Below are 14,956 nucleotides of genomic sequence, written 5' to 3'. Positions count from 1 at the left end.
ACGAGGGCCTCATGTTCAGAGCTGCTACAACTCTCTCTCTCTCTCTCTCTCTCTCTCTCTCTCTCTCTCTCTCTCGGAGAGAGAACAAATTTTACATACTAAAATGAGCTACTCATGCAAAGACAATACACATATATGTCACTGGTACCACCACATGAACCAAGTATTAAAATGGACTATTAGTTTATATTAATATTTTACAATGCACATAATTACTACAAACTATCATCATTTGACCTTTTAAAGGCAACAAAATTTCCATTGTTGTAGGTGCTAGATACCCCTCCTAAAAGGTTAGGCATCAATAGTTGCTAAGTTCAAAAGCTTTTAAACATGATGCTCCATATGTGCGTCGTTATCCTACAGCCTTCCAGAACCAGCTACCCCCTTGAGTCGAAACCTCTTGTCCACTCTCCATGGATGGGCTGGATTCCTCCATGCAGTGTTTACCAAAAACTTTTTTAGGAACCAGTGGAAAAAAGGCGAGCTTTGAAAATCTACCATTTTTAAAAGAAATTAAGCTGGTTTTTATTGGTTTTTACACTGAAATCCTCAAAATTTAGACAGTTTTCTTCAAGGCGGCCCTCAAAACTAATTGGGAATTTTCAATTTTTGTCCTTTAAAAATACACTAAAGACCAGTTTTCTTTGAACACTGCCTCCATGTTGGACGATCGCCGATAGAAGCCCTCAGTAATGGTCAAAATTATCAAATGTCTTAAGACTTATATATGACTGGTTCGGCACGGACACAATCTGGGCACTAGCTATGACCAAGGATAGGGTCTCAGTTGGGACGAAAAAGTAGAAAGAGGGGGGCGGTACCTTGACCTTGGGCCGCCGCCAGCATGCTCTCGAAGTTCTCCAATCCTGCGGATAGTATCGTGCTTCCCCGGGAAAAGAGGCTTTCCAGTCAACAGCTCCGCAAAAATGCATCCAATGCTCCATATGTCTATTGCAGTAGTGTACTGCAAATTAATCGATCAGTCTGCATAGAAAGAACCACAAAGTTCTGGAGCCCGATACCATCTTATTGCAACATAGTCTGTCCAAAAAATGGCAGATGACAAGCCAGTCAATGTGAGTCCATCTAATCCAAAATCAAATAATTTGAGCTTGCAATCAGAGTTAGCCAAAACATTCTTTGGCTTCAAATCGCAATGAAATATGCTAGCTGAATGAATAAATTTCAGGGCCCACAAAAGCTGGTACAAGAAGAACTGGAAATGCTTGTGTGAGGTCATCATTAGCTTTGATGACCTGGTAAATTTCAGCTTCTATTAGCTCAGAAACCACATGAATGTCTTTGAAATCACGGGGAGAAGGGGGTAGAACAATATCAAGATGTCGCAGGAATCGAAGGATTTTGATCTCTCTGAGTATTCAAATAGCATCAGAAACATGCTCGAATATATCATTTATCTTCTTAATGGCAACTTTCTCTCCAGTGTATGTGTCAATTGCCAAGCACAAAAGCCCGTAGCTGCCCTTTCCAATGACTTCCAGGAGTTGGTAGCGATTCACTTCACCATATTCAGTAAAGAAGTCCTTAACCATCATAAGATTTATTCTATAAAGGCTTGCAAGCTAGTTCATGCAGACGTGGAAGTCGTGGAAGTCTCCTCAAAGATTACTATGAGCTATGCGACTTGGACGATATGAAGTAATCGTGTTTTTCGATAATGCTCAAGTCATCCTAGGCCTCGAGCTCAACTCATGAACAAGCACAATGCACAAATCCATAAATTCAAACCTGCAAAGCCCTTATTGTTCATGCAAGTGAAGTCTCTCCTGCAAATTCTTGATCTGCTCAAAAGTTTTCAAAGTCCTCTGCAAACTCTCATATCTTCCTCTGACTGACTGACACGCACAGATAATTCTGTTGATGACTAAAAGCTCTCTCTCGAATCTGCCTTGCTAAGCAAGCATATAATGTTTGTGGAGCTTCTGCAAGGCCAAACCTGTGTTTTCTTGCTGAGGCGAGCCCAACTGATCGCAAAGGTAGAATGGATGAGAGATCAAGGCTGGAACACCACAGGATTGGCTGTGGAACAACTGAAGGAGGCTCCTGTAGGAAGGGCCTCAGTTTCATCAAGGCGCACGGTCGGACACGATGTTCAGTGGAGGGGCATAGCTAACCCCACCTTGGACCTCCACACACAGACACACACATCTCACTTTTATACGAAAAACCATTCTTTTGCCTCTCTCTCTCTCTCTCTCTCTCTCTCTCTCTCTCTCTCTCTCTCTCTCTCTCTCTCTCTCTCTCAACTAGACCACTGCTTTTCGTGCAGTTGCCTTTGCTTGAATCTCCACTTTTAGGCATGGATTTCTGTGCAGTGCCCGTCCACCCTTTCTTTGGGTTTTCCCTTCCAATGAAGTGATTCCAGGTGGCCTACTTCTCCTTCCAGCGTTCTCCAAAACGCTATTACATAAACAGGGTAACCATCCCGCACCGGCGCGAACTGGTTCTAGCAACAGGTTTGGCATGTTCAAAGAGCATGATATACAGTGCAAAATCGTGCAACAGAGAGGCGGGGGGAGAGAGAGAGAGAGAGAGAGAGAGAGAGAGAGAGAGAGAGAGAGAGAGAGAGAGAGAGAGAGAGAGAGAGAGAGAGAGAGAGAGAGAGAGAGAGAGAGAGAGAGAGAGAGAGAGGAGCGCGAAGTTGCAGCAATGATGGCTAAGAGCGCAGCAAAGCTTGCACAAGGAACTTTAAATCAATTCCTACATAGGAAAAACCCATGTATCTTGTAAAATGTATCTATTATACTAGTTATAACAAGCTGGATTTCCTATATATATCTAGGAAAAGGAAATGTCTACATAACACGACGATTCTATATAGGAAAACAAGTGGATTACTAGGTAACATGCTATTCAATATAAGAAAATGATCGTAACTTCTATTTCCTATATAGGAAAACCATAGTTAACTAGCAGACACACCAAATTATCCTTCTGCTGTGATCTGATACACCACCGTCTCTTCTCGCACTCTGTCTACGCAAACAAGACCTAAGGCCTGAAGGTGCATAATGTCTTCCCCTGTTCTTCCATTAGCTTTCATGGTTAACCCTAGAGAGGAAGCCCAAAGTCTTGTTCATGATAAGCTTCAAAACACCCCGACATTCGACGCTGCTGTGTCGTCTGACATTTTGAAAGAGACGGTAATTAAAGATCCCCAAATCAAAGGGGACCATAAGATCTCCCTTGAAACTGAATCTGTTTGGTAGCAAATTTCGGTCTTCAAATCTAGGGCTGTTGTTTTGTTTTTTACTGGTCGTCTCCCACAGATAAACGACATTGCTCAAGGAATAGACAAAGGGTTTGGTAACCATGTAATTGACAAAATTTTCTATGCGGGGCAAGGACTCTTTGAAATCCTTTTTCTGAAACCCTAGGATCAGGTTGCCTTTCTCACCCAGTCCACTGTTATTCTATTTGGGCAAGTAGTGCACGTGTTTGAATGAAAGCCAATAAAAATTATCAAAGATGCCCTCCTCTCTCAGTGCCTTGTATGGGTTGAATATATTGACCTCCCTTCATTTTTGTGGCCTTGTATCAAGGAGATCACTGCCACTTTAGGCTAGGTTCTATATGCTCCTACCATCAACTCACCCAACAGGAACAAATCCTATCTTCTCTGGAACACCCAAAATCCAATTCCTGAAACAATGGACATCACTATACCAAAAATAGGGCGGGTAGTGTTGTACTTGAAATGGAGCTGTCTTGCTGGAGAATGTTTTCATTGCAATAAATTATGGCACTTATCCATAAATTGCCCATGTGTCTCTTAAAACACTGCAGATCTAATCCCCTCTGATCCTTGAAGTAAAAGTATGGCCCCTCGGGAGCAAATATTTGGAAAATCACCCACAACTATCCACAATATCAGTGAAAAACCCTCTCCTCAAGTACCACCCTCAGCATCTCCTGCTTATGCACATCCTCAAGGCATGGTTGCTAATAAGGGGATATCTAGACCCCTCTTTAATGCAGGGAGCCATGCAAGGGGTTCTAATGCCAAAAATAATCAAGGGTCTTCATCTGATAATCCTCATGAGTCATGGGTGTGTCAAGATTACTGATAAAGGAAAAAGACCCATAGATGCTGAGGGCTTTCAGTCTGTATCTGCCAGGAAAACATTCAAACCTAGACAACAGTCTTCAAGATATGCTAGCCGTGATGTTTTTGATATACTGCATGATATGCCATCACCTGACACTTTAGCTGCAATTAAAGATGCAGGTCATACTACTGAAAAAAATCAACATTAAAAAAATGTACCTGCCATAAACAAATGGATTCAAATGGACGACATTGATGAGGGGTCTCAAGATATAGGCCACACAAAGGGTTCTAAACACTCCACAATGAGAATAGCTACTCTCAATGCTAAAGGCTTGAATTGTCCCACTAGGATGGCAATGTTGCACTTTTGGATCATGCAACAACATTTAGATATAGTGCTTGTACAGGAGCATAAATGGCACAAGAGAGAGGGATAAACCTTTCACTTTAAAATATCCTCATGCTTTTATGGGGGGAAGAAAAACGACTATTCTGGTGTTCTGACTTTATTAGAAATTCTCTTAATCCTCACTGGATTCTTGACCACTCTTTAGGCAGATGCTCTGTATTGTCTCTTTATTCATAATGGGGTCCTCTGCATGTAGTCAATTTTGTATGCTTCTAACAATATGAAAGAGAGGGTGATACTTTGGCAATGGATTGAGGACATGCATCTACGTAATGGTATTGTGGGTGGTGACTTCAACATGGTCACCAGGGGGATGGCACACACACACACACACATGCGCGCGCGTGCGTGCACACGCACGCACGCACAGGCGAGCATGCGCAAACGCACATGAGCTTGCACACGCGCAAACACCCATGCATGATAGTCCGAGTTAGTTTTAGTGTACATGCATACATCACGAGGAGGATTAATGTACTCAAGTGTATGTGAGCTATGATCAAAGTCAAATTGATAGGTATACACATTCACCCTACCCAAACAGGCTTCATTGGTGACAGATCTATTTATGATAACCTACTTACAGTCCAATTGGGTATAGAGCATGCTATAAATTCCAAGGACAGGGTTATGTTTCAAATTGATTTGTCAAATTGATATTTCTTTAATATTTTACACCTTTGGGTCCATCTCCCATTCCTCAGAGGCTAGAGAGAGAGAGAGAGAGAGGCGGTACATCGTAGGCTAGAGAGAGAGAGAGATAGAGAGAGGGGCGGTACATCGTGGGCAAGAGAGATGAAATGTTCTATGGTTATCTTGCAATCTATACTACTACTTTATAGAGCTTAAAAAGTTCTCGAGTTGTGAGCGTTGCCACGTGTCACGAATGTGCGTGCACATCCTAGAGAGAGAGAGAGAGAGAGAGAGAGAGAGAGAGAGAGAGAGAGAGAGAGAGAGAGATCATGATGTTTGACCTTTAAGACCCCTTATACAATCTATCCATCTCTCTCTCTCTCTCTCTCTCTCTCTCTCTCTCTCTAAATGAGAATGCCATGCACCTTATCCTCCTTGGAGACCTTGCCAAACAAATTGCCCCTGAGGATACCAAGACTAACTTACCGACAATATAACCTTTCGTACAAGTGCTTATTTAAACACAATCAGAAGCTAGGAAATGTCTCGACTTTCTCGATGTTGAAACTATTATGTGTCATATGAGAAGATTAGAGAGTGGATGACATCCATGAAAAAAAGAGAGCATTGACTTCTTTAGGACAGAGATTCTGTCGTGCTAGTTAGCAGATGTTAAAGATACCTCCAAGGGTTTTTCGCAGAAACTAAAAGCAAAACACAGCTAGGATGCCATTACAAAACTGATAGTAGATGATGGCTCTGATCGCTCTCTCTCTCTCTCTCTCTCTCTCTCTCTCTCTCTCTCTCTCTCTCTCTCTCTCTCTCTCTCTCTCTCTCTCTCTCTAAATGAGAATGCCATGCACCTTATCCTGCTTGGAGACCTTGCCAAACATATTTCCACTGAGGATGCCAAGACTAACTTACCGACAATATAACCTTTCATACAAGTGCTTATTTAAACACAATCCGAAGCTAGGAACTCTCTCGATGTTGAAACTATTATGTATCATATGAGAAGATTAGAGAGTGGATGGCATCCATGAAAAAGAGAGCACTGACTTCTTTAGGACGGAGACACTGTCATGCTAACTTTTTTTGTCGAGACATTGAGAATGACGATGATGATCATTCTCGCTTTTACTTCACTTCATTTTCTTTTGAGCCGAGCCATTCTATCAAATCCACCAAGATTGCATCGGTTTGGTCTCGTATGGCATTTTGGCCTTTTGAAGACGTTTAATATACGTTTTCTCTCTCTCTCTCTCTCTCTCTCTCTCTCACACACACACACACACACACACACACACACGTGCGCATGCACAAACGGGTATGCGCGAGCTTGCACACGCACACACACCCGTACATAACAAGATGAGTCTTTGAGGTTTTCAGCCTCTGGCTTGGCAAAATTCTACATATGGAGGGACATTATAGTTCATCACACCTTGAAACTATTTCAAAAGTTGAGGATACTCTCAAAGTTTAATAGGCGGGATTACGAACCCTAGCCAAGGCGTGAAATGAAGCTGTACCTACCTAATCATAAGCAGGTGTACCTTAATTTTTGGCGCGCGAAATCAATGTTAACATTTTAGGTGGAACGAATAGTACTCCTATTGATCTCTGTTATTTTCACCTCTTCTACGCCACACAGCTCGAAGAGTTCCCATCACGCAGGTAACGGCCACTTGCAGCCTCTGCAGAGGGCATAGACCGGCTTAAGTACAGCCCGATCTGCTGGTGATCGTACTTGCCAGTTGCAGCAGGCCAGTTGCACGTTCTGCAGCTGCGGCCGGCCTCTGCACTAGGTCGATCTGATCGGCTTAAGCTGCACTGTCCGTCTCTCTTCCTCCAGCGCCTGATCTGCTCTCCATTTACGAGGGCTCCTTGCGAGCCTGCTCCCCCCGGCCTGGCGCGTGGTCTTCGACCTAGTGGAAGCAATTTCGCATCGTCGTACAGCAACAGTGCCTAGCTGCAGCCGGCCTACTGTTCACGAGCTCTTTCCGCCCGTGCCCTACTCTCGACCCCGGCTCGTAGCCTTTGTGCGCCTCCGCAGGTGGCCTTGCGTGCCCACAGTGCAGTGTCCAGTGCACGCTGAAGCTCGTCCGAAGCTGAAGCTAAAGCTCGTCCAGTGCACGCTGCCGGAGTTGATAGACTGCATCTTCCTCACAGGTTGCAGGCGCCCGAAAGGTATACACCGCCCCATTTGATATTCGTTTAAATCTCTCAATGCACCGCCCCATTAAGCCTATGAGGGCACTAATATGGAAACTTCTACCATCCTAGCTATAGAAGCTCCAGCGCATCCGCACTAGCATAACATTTCATATAAAATCTTTACTAAAACCGCCTTTGGCTTTATGGTAGTGTGTGAAAAATATCTTACATGTTATCATTGAAGTTCATTGTTTTATGCGCAGAGAATCGACCCGCTGCAATGTCCATGCTTTTTACGAATTGAAGAAAACGACGACGATTCTAGAAGTTCGGCCGTGAGCGGGGTGTCATCGAGGAAGAAAAGCTTCTCTGCGCCTTTTTTTTCTCGGGTAACTACAACTTAACTCTTGACTTTGAACCATGTCTCTTTCCTTTGCATTCACGCACATAGTTTGCACATCAACTCACATAGATATTCATATAAATTCACAGCCATGTATGTGCGCATATATATATGCCAAAAGCATTAAATTAAAATCAAAGTCATTGTTTAAAAAACACTTTATTTCAACAAGTCTTTCATGTGCATTTTTTTAAAGGGTTGCTTGCTGTTGTTCTCACACACACAAAGAGATACACATACGTATATTTAAAACAACGAGCTCTATCTCAAGGGACAAAGTTATGTTTTATCATTTTCATTTGTCATACCATGCTCGTGTCTATTAGATACAAAGCAAAAAGGATTATATATTACAAGCATATTTGGTAGTAGTTTATTGTGAATCATGAAACATGTGTACGCATGTATTTAACTCAAAAATAAAAAAATATATGAGCATTTTTTAAAATTTGCACAGTTTGAAAAATGAAATATCCTTTATATAAGAGCGACGTTTAGCCGTGGCATAATCATGACCCTTGAAGAGGTTTATGTCATGCTTAGATTTCGTTGAGACTAAGTACGAGTACTCATCCTACTGCCGCCTTTGAGTGGGTCATTCCAATACTGTTACACGCATGTTATTAATAAAATAGGTTTGAATGCACGGTGCTCATTCTTCTCAACATGCATATGTAGGTTATGGCTCGACAGGAAGTAGTAGAAGAACTAGTAGCTGAGATAGCCTATCATCTTGAAGGGCTGATCGTTTGGCCAGAGAAACACTTTTATGTCTTCGGGAGAGAAAGGCCACCAATACGCATTTCAAGAATAGTTATAGATGACACTAGGTGGTGGCCCGAGAATATGGCTTTAGTTCTTTTGAAAGAAACCTTAAATCCACTTGATTATTACAAAGTAGTTTTCCATGATGAAAATTGTATATCTCCAAGGATTTTAAGTGATAGGCTTGCTATGATTAAAAGCCTTATTCCGAGCAAGAAATTGTGTCTTGCGTGAATGTATCCATCATTTATGTTAAAAGATCCAACAAGCATGTTCACAATAGTCTTTTACTGTATGTGACTCTCCAATTAATGAAGTTGCAGAATGCTGCAAAGTTATATCTGATTTGTATATGCGACTTATAGTACTTGGTACTACAACCTTTGACACTTGCATCATGTACATGCAGTCCATTGCTCTATGGCAGACATACAGTCCTTTTGCCACCTTTGAGTGGGTCATTCGCATATTGACACACGCATGTTATTAATAAAATAGTTTTTGAATGCACGATGCTCATTCTCATAAATATCTAATTTGTATATGTAACTTAGAATATGTGGTACTACAACCTTTGCCACTAGCATCATGTGCAAACTTGTTTTTTTGGGTCACTATGGTCCGTGTAACCATGGCTCATGACATTTAGGTGATACATGCATACATGGCTTCCACCTCCAAGACTTTCAAGTGTGCATGCACATATAAATATGCATTTACATTGGAAGGATATCAAATGTTGAGCAGAAGCACCTTTTTTCAACATAGAAAACAGGAGGCACTCCATAAAGTTCACCCAGTTGTCCATTACAACAGAAATTTAGAAGCCCTTCAAGGTCAATCACCTAATGTGAATGAGCTTGATAGTACACCACCTCTCCAGAGTGCATCCGACAATGACACCACACGAAGAATGTGGTGTACATGTTCTGCATTTTGCCAGGGTGGAAAATATGTTGGGAAAACGACATTTTTCAGGCATGCACAACTAAGGAGTGTTGCAGGCAATCTAGCAAGTGAGCTTGGGTTTGTAAATCGAGATGGTGTGGAGGTAAGACACTTTGATGACAATATACCAAACGTGGAACCATCAGAGGCTTCTTTGAATGTGGAAGAGGGCTTTGAAGAGGGCATAGAGGTGAGATCGGCAAGTACAACTGGAGCAGATGAAGACTGCCAACAACCTTCTTGTCCAGATCATGCACCGCTTGGAATTGCAATTTTATCAAAGATCATTCAATTCCAGACATTATGGGATGAATATCAGGTTCCCATTAGCGGTCAAGACGAAATGCTTCGTCTACTATTCGGTGACATGGGTGGGGCAAAAATAGGCAAGCATGACTCCAGTAGGGAGGAACCAAGCCTAAGCAAAATCTTGGTTCGACTTGAACATGATTGGGATGGTTTTTTGTTTGATAACTATAGGGTGCCTGCTTGCTAGGAGCAATTGCAATCTCTATTTCAAGGGCTTGGTATGGTACAACCTCTTCGATATAGAGTCTGCATGGGTGAAGAAGGGAATCGCCATGAGCCAGAGCTCCTACGTCCAAGCAAGGAGGACAACTATGAAGGATGTAGTGTGGAAATTTGTGCATGCATCACTAATAGTAGAAAAAGGAAAGCGAAGCGTGATTGCTTGGCATGTTGTGAAAGGTGCCCAAGTTGTCAAAAGCCTCGCAAGGAGACACTAGCCTTTGATTATCTCCCAGTTGGAAGACAGATTGAGCTTATGTTGAAGAGCAAGTCTTTGTGTCATGGCATGCTCTCCATGTGGAGAAACCAAGATAAGTGGTTGGGAAAGCCACCTGAACTACAACCGGAGTTTATCCATGATTTTTGGGATGGTGCAAAATGTCGTATAGTCCAGCACTTTTGGGACCCACATGCCACATTTGAGCTTCCAGTTATTTGTACAACCCCAGGGTGTAAAAAGGTGTACACAACATTTCCTCCTTCATCCCGTCCGCAGGAGATTCAACAAGGGTGGAATGAGCAGATTCAAGAATATATATTCGTATGTACAGATTGTCGCAGACGTGTAGTCTCTAATAAGCGATTGATTGAGGTATGGTTTTAGGGTCATTCGCATGCTATTTTTATTTACTTTTTTTTATTTTTTGAGTATTTTCATATGGCATAATAATTTTCCAGGGAGATCCCCGTAACCTGGCACTTCTATTGCATTGGGATGGGTTCCAATCCTCTCGCACCACACAGAAAGATAGTGGCGTTGTAGAGATAAAAATTTTGAACATGGGCAAGTCTTCCAATGCTAGTGTACTCCCAGTACTGTTCCTCCCATTTAGCTCCAAGAAAGTAGCCCGAAACAATAGTGGTCTATTTGGTGCTTTTCTACGTCCTCTTATGGAGGAATTGCAAGACTTGTTCATGTCAGGAATAAAAGTACACTACAACTATGATGTCAACAAAATATTTGGCATGGGAACTGAGCGGCAATAGACATGCATATTACGCGGGATGCTTATGATGGTCAGTGGAGACCATCCTGCCCAGTGCAAAATAGGACTCTTCAAGGACGGTGGCAAGGAGGGTTGTCGAAGAGACAAGCCCAAAGCAACTCTTGATGCTAGTAATTCAATGTATAGAGGGCGATATGTTTATGATGACAATAGACGACAAGCAAGATATCCACCAACAAAACGCTCCATTTTGGAAATGTCCAATGCAGTAACTCAGGCCAGAAGAGCAACCTCTCAAACTCAAAGAGAGACTAATCTTGCACATGCAGGACTATTTGGAGAGTCAGTGTTATGGAAGTTCTTTGACTTATGTGGCTTTGACTTGTCACGTGACTTGGTGTATGATACAATGCATGTTCTTCCATTGAATTTGTTCAGTAAGTATACATCAAATGTCATGCGAGGATTGCAAAATGAATCGAAAAATAAGGTGGATGAATGTTGCAAGCTTGTATACAAGCTTGCACCACCATCAATTTGCAATGGCAGGTGGCCACACACTCCTAGCAAGTACTTTGAAAGTTTTAAGGCAGAGGAAAATCAAAAATTTGTTTAGTGGTGTCTGCCATATGTATTGAGCATCATCAACGAGGTATCAAGACCCATGTATGAGCTTGGTCTTCTACTAATAGACATTGCACACACATTTTACAATTTTAGTCATGAAAAGGGTTGGACAAAGGAGAGTATCAAGATAATGCGATCATTGTTCTCATCTTGGCGAGTAAGGAGCGAGGAATTCTTTGGTCCAAACTCTTCACCATTGGAGCATGTTGTTGGGAATGGGGAATTGCTTGATGACATTATCAGGCATGGATCTCATGATTTATATTGGTGTTACATTTTTGAAAGGATGGTCTCCATATACATGGGAGTGAAGACAAATAAAAAAAGCAATGAGATAACTTATGTCCACTTTTACAAGCGCGTTTTGTTTACATGGGTTACTCGCATGCTTCAAGAGGAGAAGGATGGATTCCTGCCGCACGAGAGGAATTTGTCATTCTTACACCAAAGGTTGATACTACCAGATGATTTCACTCTATTGCATCCTATGAGTCCACGATGCTCTATCTTCCATGAAAAAGGGCTCTTGGAACTCTCATCTCTAACAAGAGCCAGGGAGCTATGGCATAAGATTTTGGCAGATTATGAACCGGCTTACTGCCACAACATGATTAGAGCCAAAGGGATTTGTATAACCAAGAAGAAACGCACAAAGAGATGCCTTTCAGATGAGGAGAAAAGGTACTTTCAGCAACTGTGGGCGATGACAATTAGTGAAGGAGAAAATACTACAGTCACAACCTACCAAAAGATACTTTACCAGGGTGAGGCTTTTAAAGTTGGTGATCATGTGACTGTAAAGCAGGACAATGGTGATACTGATGCTCTTCCTGTAGGGCATTGGAAGGCCAAAATAAAAACATTGTTCTCTATCGAGCACAATTGTCAATATTATTTGTATTTTGGGGCAGAGTATTATAGACAATGCATATCCTCACACAATGGGGTTGACGAACTAATAGGTCATCATGCAACTGGAATGAGCATTGTACAACAACAAACTATGCGGTACACTTGGGATTGTGTAAGACCAATCTCATCTTTGATGCATAAGTTCATACCTCTTTCGTTGACAGGTAACAGGCTAGTAGCATATGAGGTGAAGAATTTGATTCAAAGAAAGCGGCTTACAACTCTCGGAGAGGTCGGACATGCACCCCCTTGGTTAGAGGTTGGTGATATCGTTCTAGCAACCAAAAGTGATGGTGAAGATGATCTTGTATACGCAGTTGTTAGAGAGATTGACTACCAGGGCAAAAAATGCAAATTAGCTTCGCTAGTACATGATAGTCTTGATCATTGTACATGGAGGATACAACGCCAGCAGTACGAAGAGAGAGATTGGAACTCGTGCAAAGTAGTGATACATGACTTTATTGTAGCTAGTAGGAGGTGCATGTCTTCAAGAAGTGGTGCACAATTAAATTTGCCAGTAGTTTGGAGATGCACAAGTGCTTAGCCTTTGATGTATCAAACATTAAAATACTTTAATTGATTGGAAAAAATATTTTGTTGTGGTTTTTAAGTTTTGTTTACACTTATGATTTAAAGTATAACTTGTGACATTGTAGCTATTACATGGCTTCTCCATCTGCAATGATGTCTCTCAAAGAGACAATAGCAATGCTAGAGAAAAGGGTAAAAGAGCTAGAATCAAGTGGTGGAGAGTCCTCTAAGGCTGATGATAAGAATAGTAAGGCAGCTGGAAGATTGTCTCAACGGCATAGCAAGGCTATACAAGTTGCAAAGGAAGACACAGTTGAAAAACCAGTTCCGACATATGAGCAACTCTTCCGCTTCCCACTCAAGAAAAGTGATAGAGATCCATCTCTCTTGTATGGAAAAGAGTTCCTTGCAAAGTATTACGCTGATAGTGCACATGCAGTCCATTGCTCCAATCTGAGAACTATTAGAGGTTGGATGAAAGCATTTGATTCCAAGCTTTGTGACCTACGGCACAATCTAGAGGGCAAGGATGAACTTATGAGCTTCATTCAAGAGCACCATGATGAAATTGAGGAGGTGATGTTCCATGGTGCAGAGTACCATTGGAAAGTGGAGGACATCTACACATTTTGCTTGCGTCACAGGCAAGCAAAGCGAAAGAATGAAAAGAAAAAATCAACACTGGTCAATACCACAAATTTAATATCTGTAAGCCACATTATCATTATTTTCTCATTGTTTTTAGCTATCATAATAAGATTGATTATGTGAAGTTGTGCACTGTAGGGAACCGACTTAGTGAATGCAAAGGCGGAAGGCAAAGAAAAACAGCTTGTGGGAGTTTCTACATTCTTTATTTTTTTGTTTATTTTTAATTAAAGTTATTTAGAAATGTTATACATAAATTGTAGATCGAGGAAAATTATTTACAACCTATCAATGAGGAAGTGTATCATCCTCATATTGACTTTGAGAAAGACCAGAATTATTCAGAGGCAATTATCACTGGCGTGCAAGTTGAAGCCCTTCTAGATGTATGTTTTCTCAACTTATACTATGTCGAATTATTTTGTACACTTTCTTTAATCTAGTAATTTCCTTTTAGGATGTAGAAGAAGAGGATGAGGCTTTAGCTTCAAATGGTTCTTTCTTGGTTCTTATTGAAGATGTCACAAAGGTATGTCTATGTTATTGTCCTTTACAATAATTAAACTAGCTATGTATTTAATGTGTTTTATTCTGAGAACATGCAAAGGTTGATCTCATTAAAGAACAAATGGATTTTGAGAGCTCTCATGAGGAAAATCAAGTGGATGTGAGCTCTAGAAAGAGCAAGCGTGCACCTAAGGTTTACTCACATCTTTTAACTTTTATATGCTTCATACCCTTGTATGCTTTGAGCTTTAACCTAACATTTTTTGATGCAGTGGAATCAAAAGATGATGGATATGATGCAGACTAAAAAGGCAAAAAAAGATTGCACCAAGAAAAAGGTAGTTGTTATCTATTGCCCAAACTTTCATAGTCTAGAGCTCTAACTTAACTTTTATGCTTTCAATTTTCTATGCATACAGAGTGTACTGAAGAATGTTCTTAATGACAGTGTTACTCTTCAAAACACAAAGGACTTCAATGAACTCTCAAATGGGTCTCATGAATATGTAAGGAGATTGACTTTAGTTGTACTCATCTTTTGGCATGGATTAAGCTTTTTCAATTAAGTAGTGACTTTTTACAATTGAACTTTTATTTAGGATATGAACTTTGATAAAGACGACCAAGAGACGATTTTAATCAAGTTTTTAGAGGTTCCAACAGTTGATGCATTGTATATTACGCTAAAGGCTAGTTTCAATCTAGCAAAGCGTAGTACGGATTTCACAGGACATCGTCAAGAGCAAAGTGTGGATGGAATGGGCTCATCATTTGTAGTGTACCTTTTGGCCACAAATAAAGTTAGAATTTCCAAATGTGACTCTTCTCCACTAAGTGTGGATGGTGTAATTGTGGTTGAGTGA

General features: G+C 41.2%; 1 protein-coding gene and 1 pseudogene across 1 annotated transcript; one reads left to right on the top strand and one right to left on the bottom strand.

The window, feature by feature from the left end:
- Nucleotides 1–355: 355 nt before the first annotated feature.
- Nucleotides 356–1,559, bottom strand: LOC147438697 (mitogen-activated protein kinase 15 pseudogene; annotated as a pseudogene).
- A 7,547-nt stretch (nucleotides 1,560–9,106) lies between these two features.
- LOC147438696 (uncharacterized) lies at nucleotides 9,107–14,956 on the top strand. Its single transcript, XM_086484179.1, has 9 exons — nucleotides 9,107–9,709; nucleotides 11,890–12,256; nucleotides 13,105–13,646; nucleotides 13,850–13,972; nucleotides 14,044–14,115; nucleotides 14,194–14,286; nucleotides 14,366–14,431; nucleotides 14,513–14,599; nucleotides 14,693–14,956. Exons 1-9 carry the CDS (start codon nucleotides 9,107–9,109, stop codon nucleotides 14,954–14,956), a joined length of 2,217 nt encoding a protein of 738 aa, XP_086340305.1.

This window comes from Adiantum capillus-veneris, chromosome 16 (genome assembly GCF_014529385.1).
Source record: "Adiantum capillus-veneris isolate H3 chromosome 16, ASM1452938v2, whole genome shotgun sequence".
In the NCBI taxonomy this organism is placed as follows: Eukaryota; Viridiplantae; Streptophyta; class Polypodiopsida; order Polypodiales; family Pteridaceae; genus Adiantum; species Adiantum capillus-veneris.
This window is presented reverse-complemented; position numbering and strand designations above follow the sequence as displayed.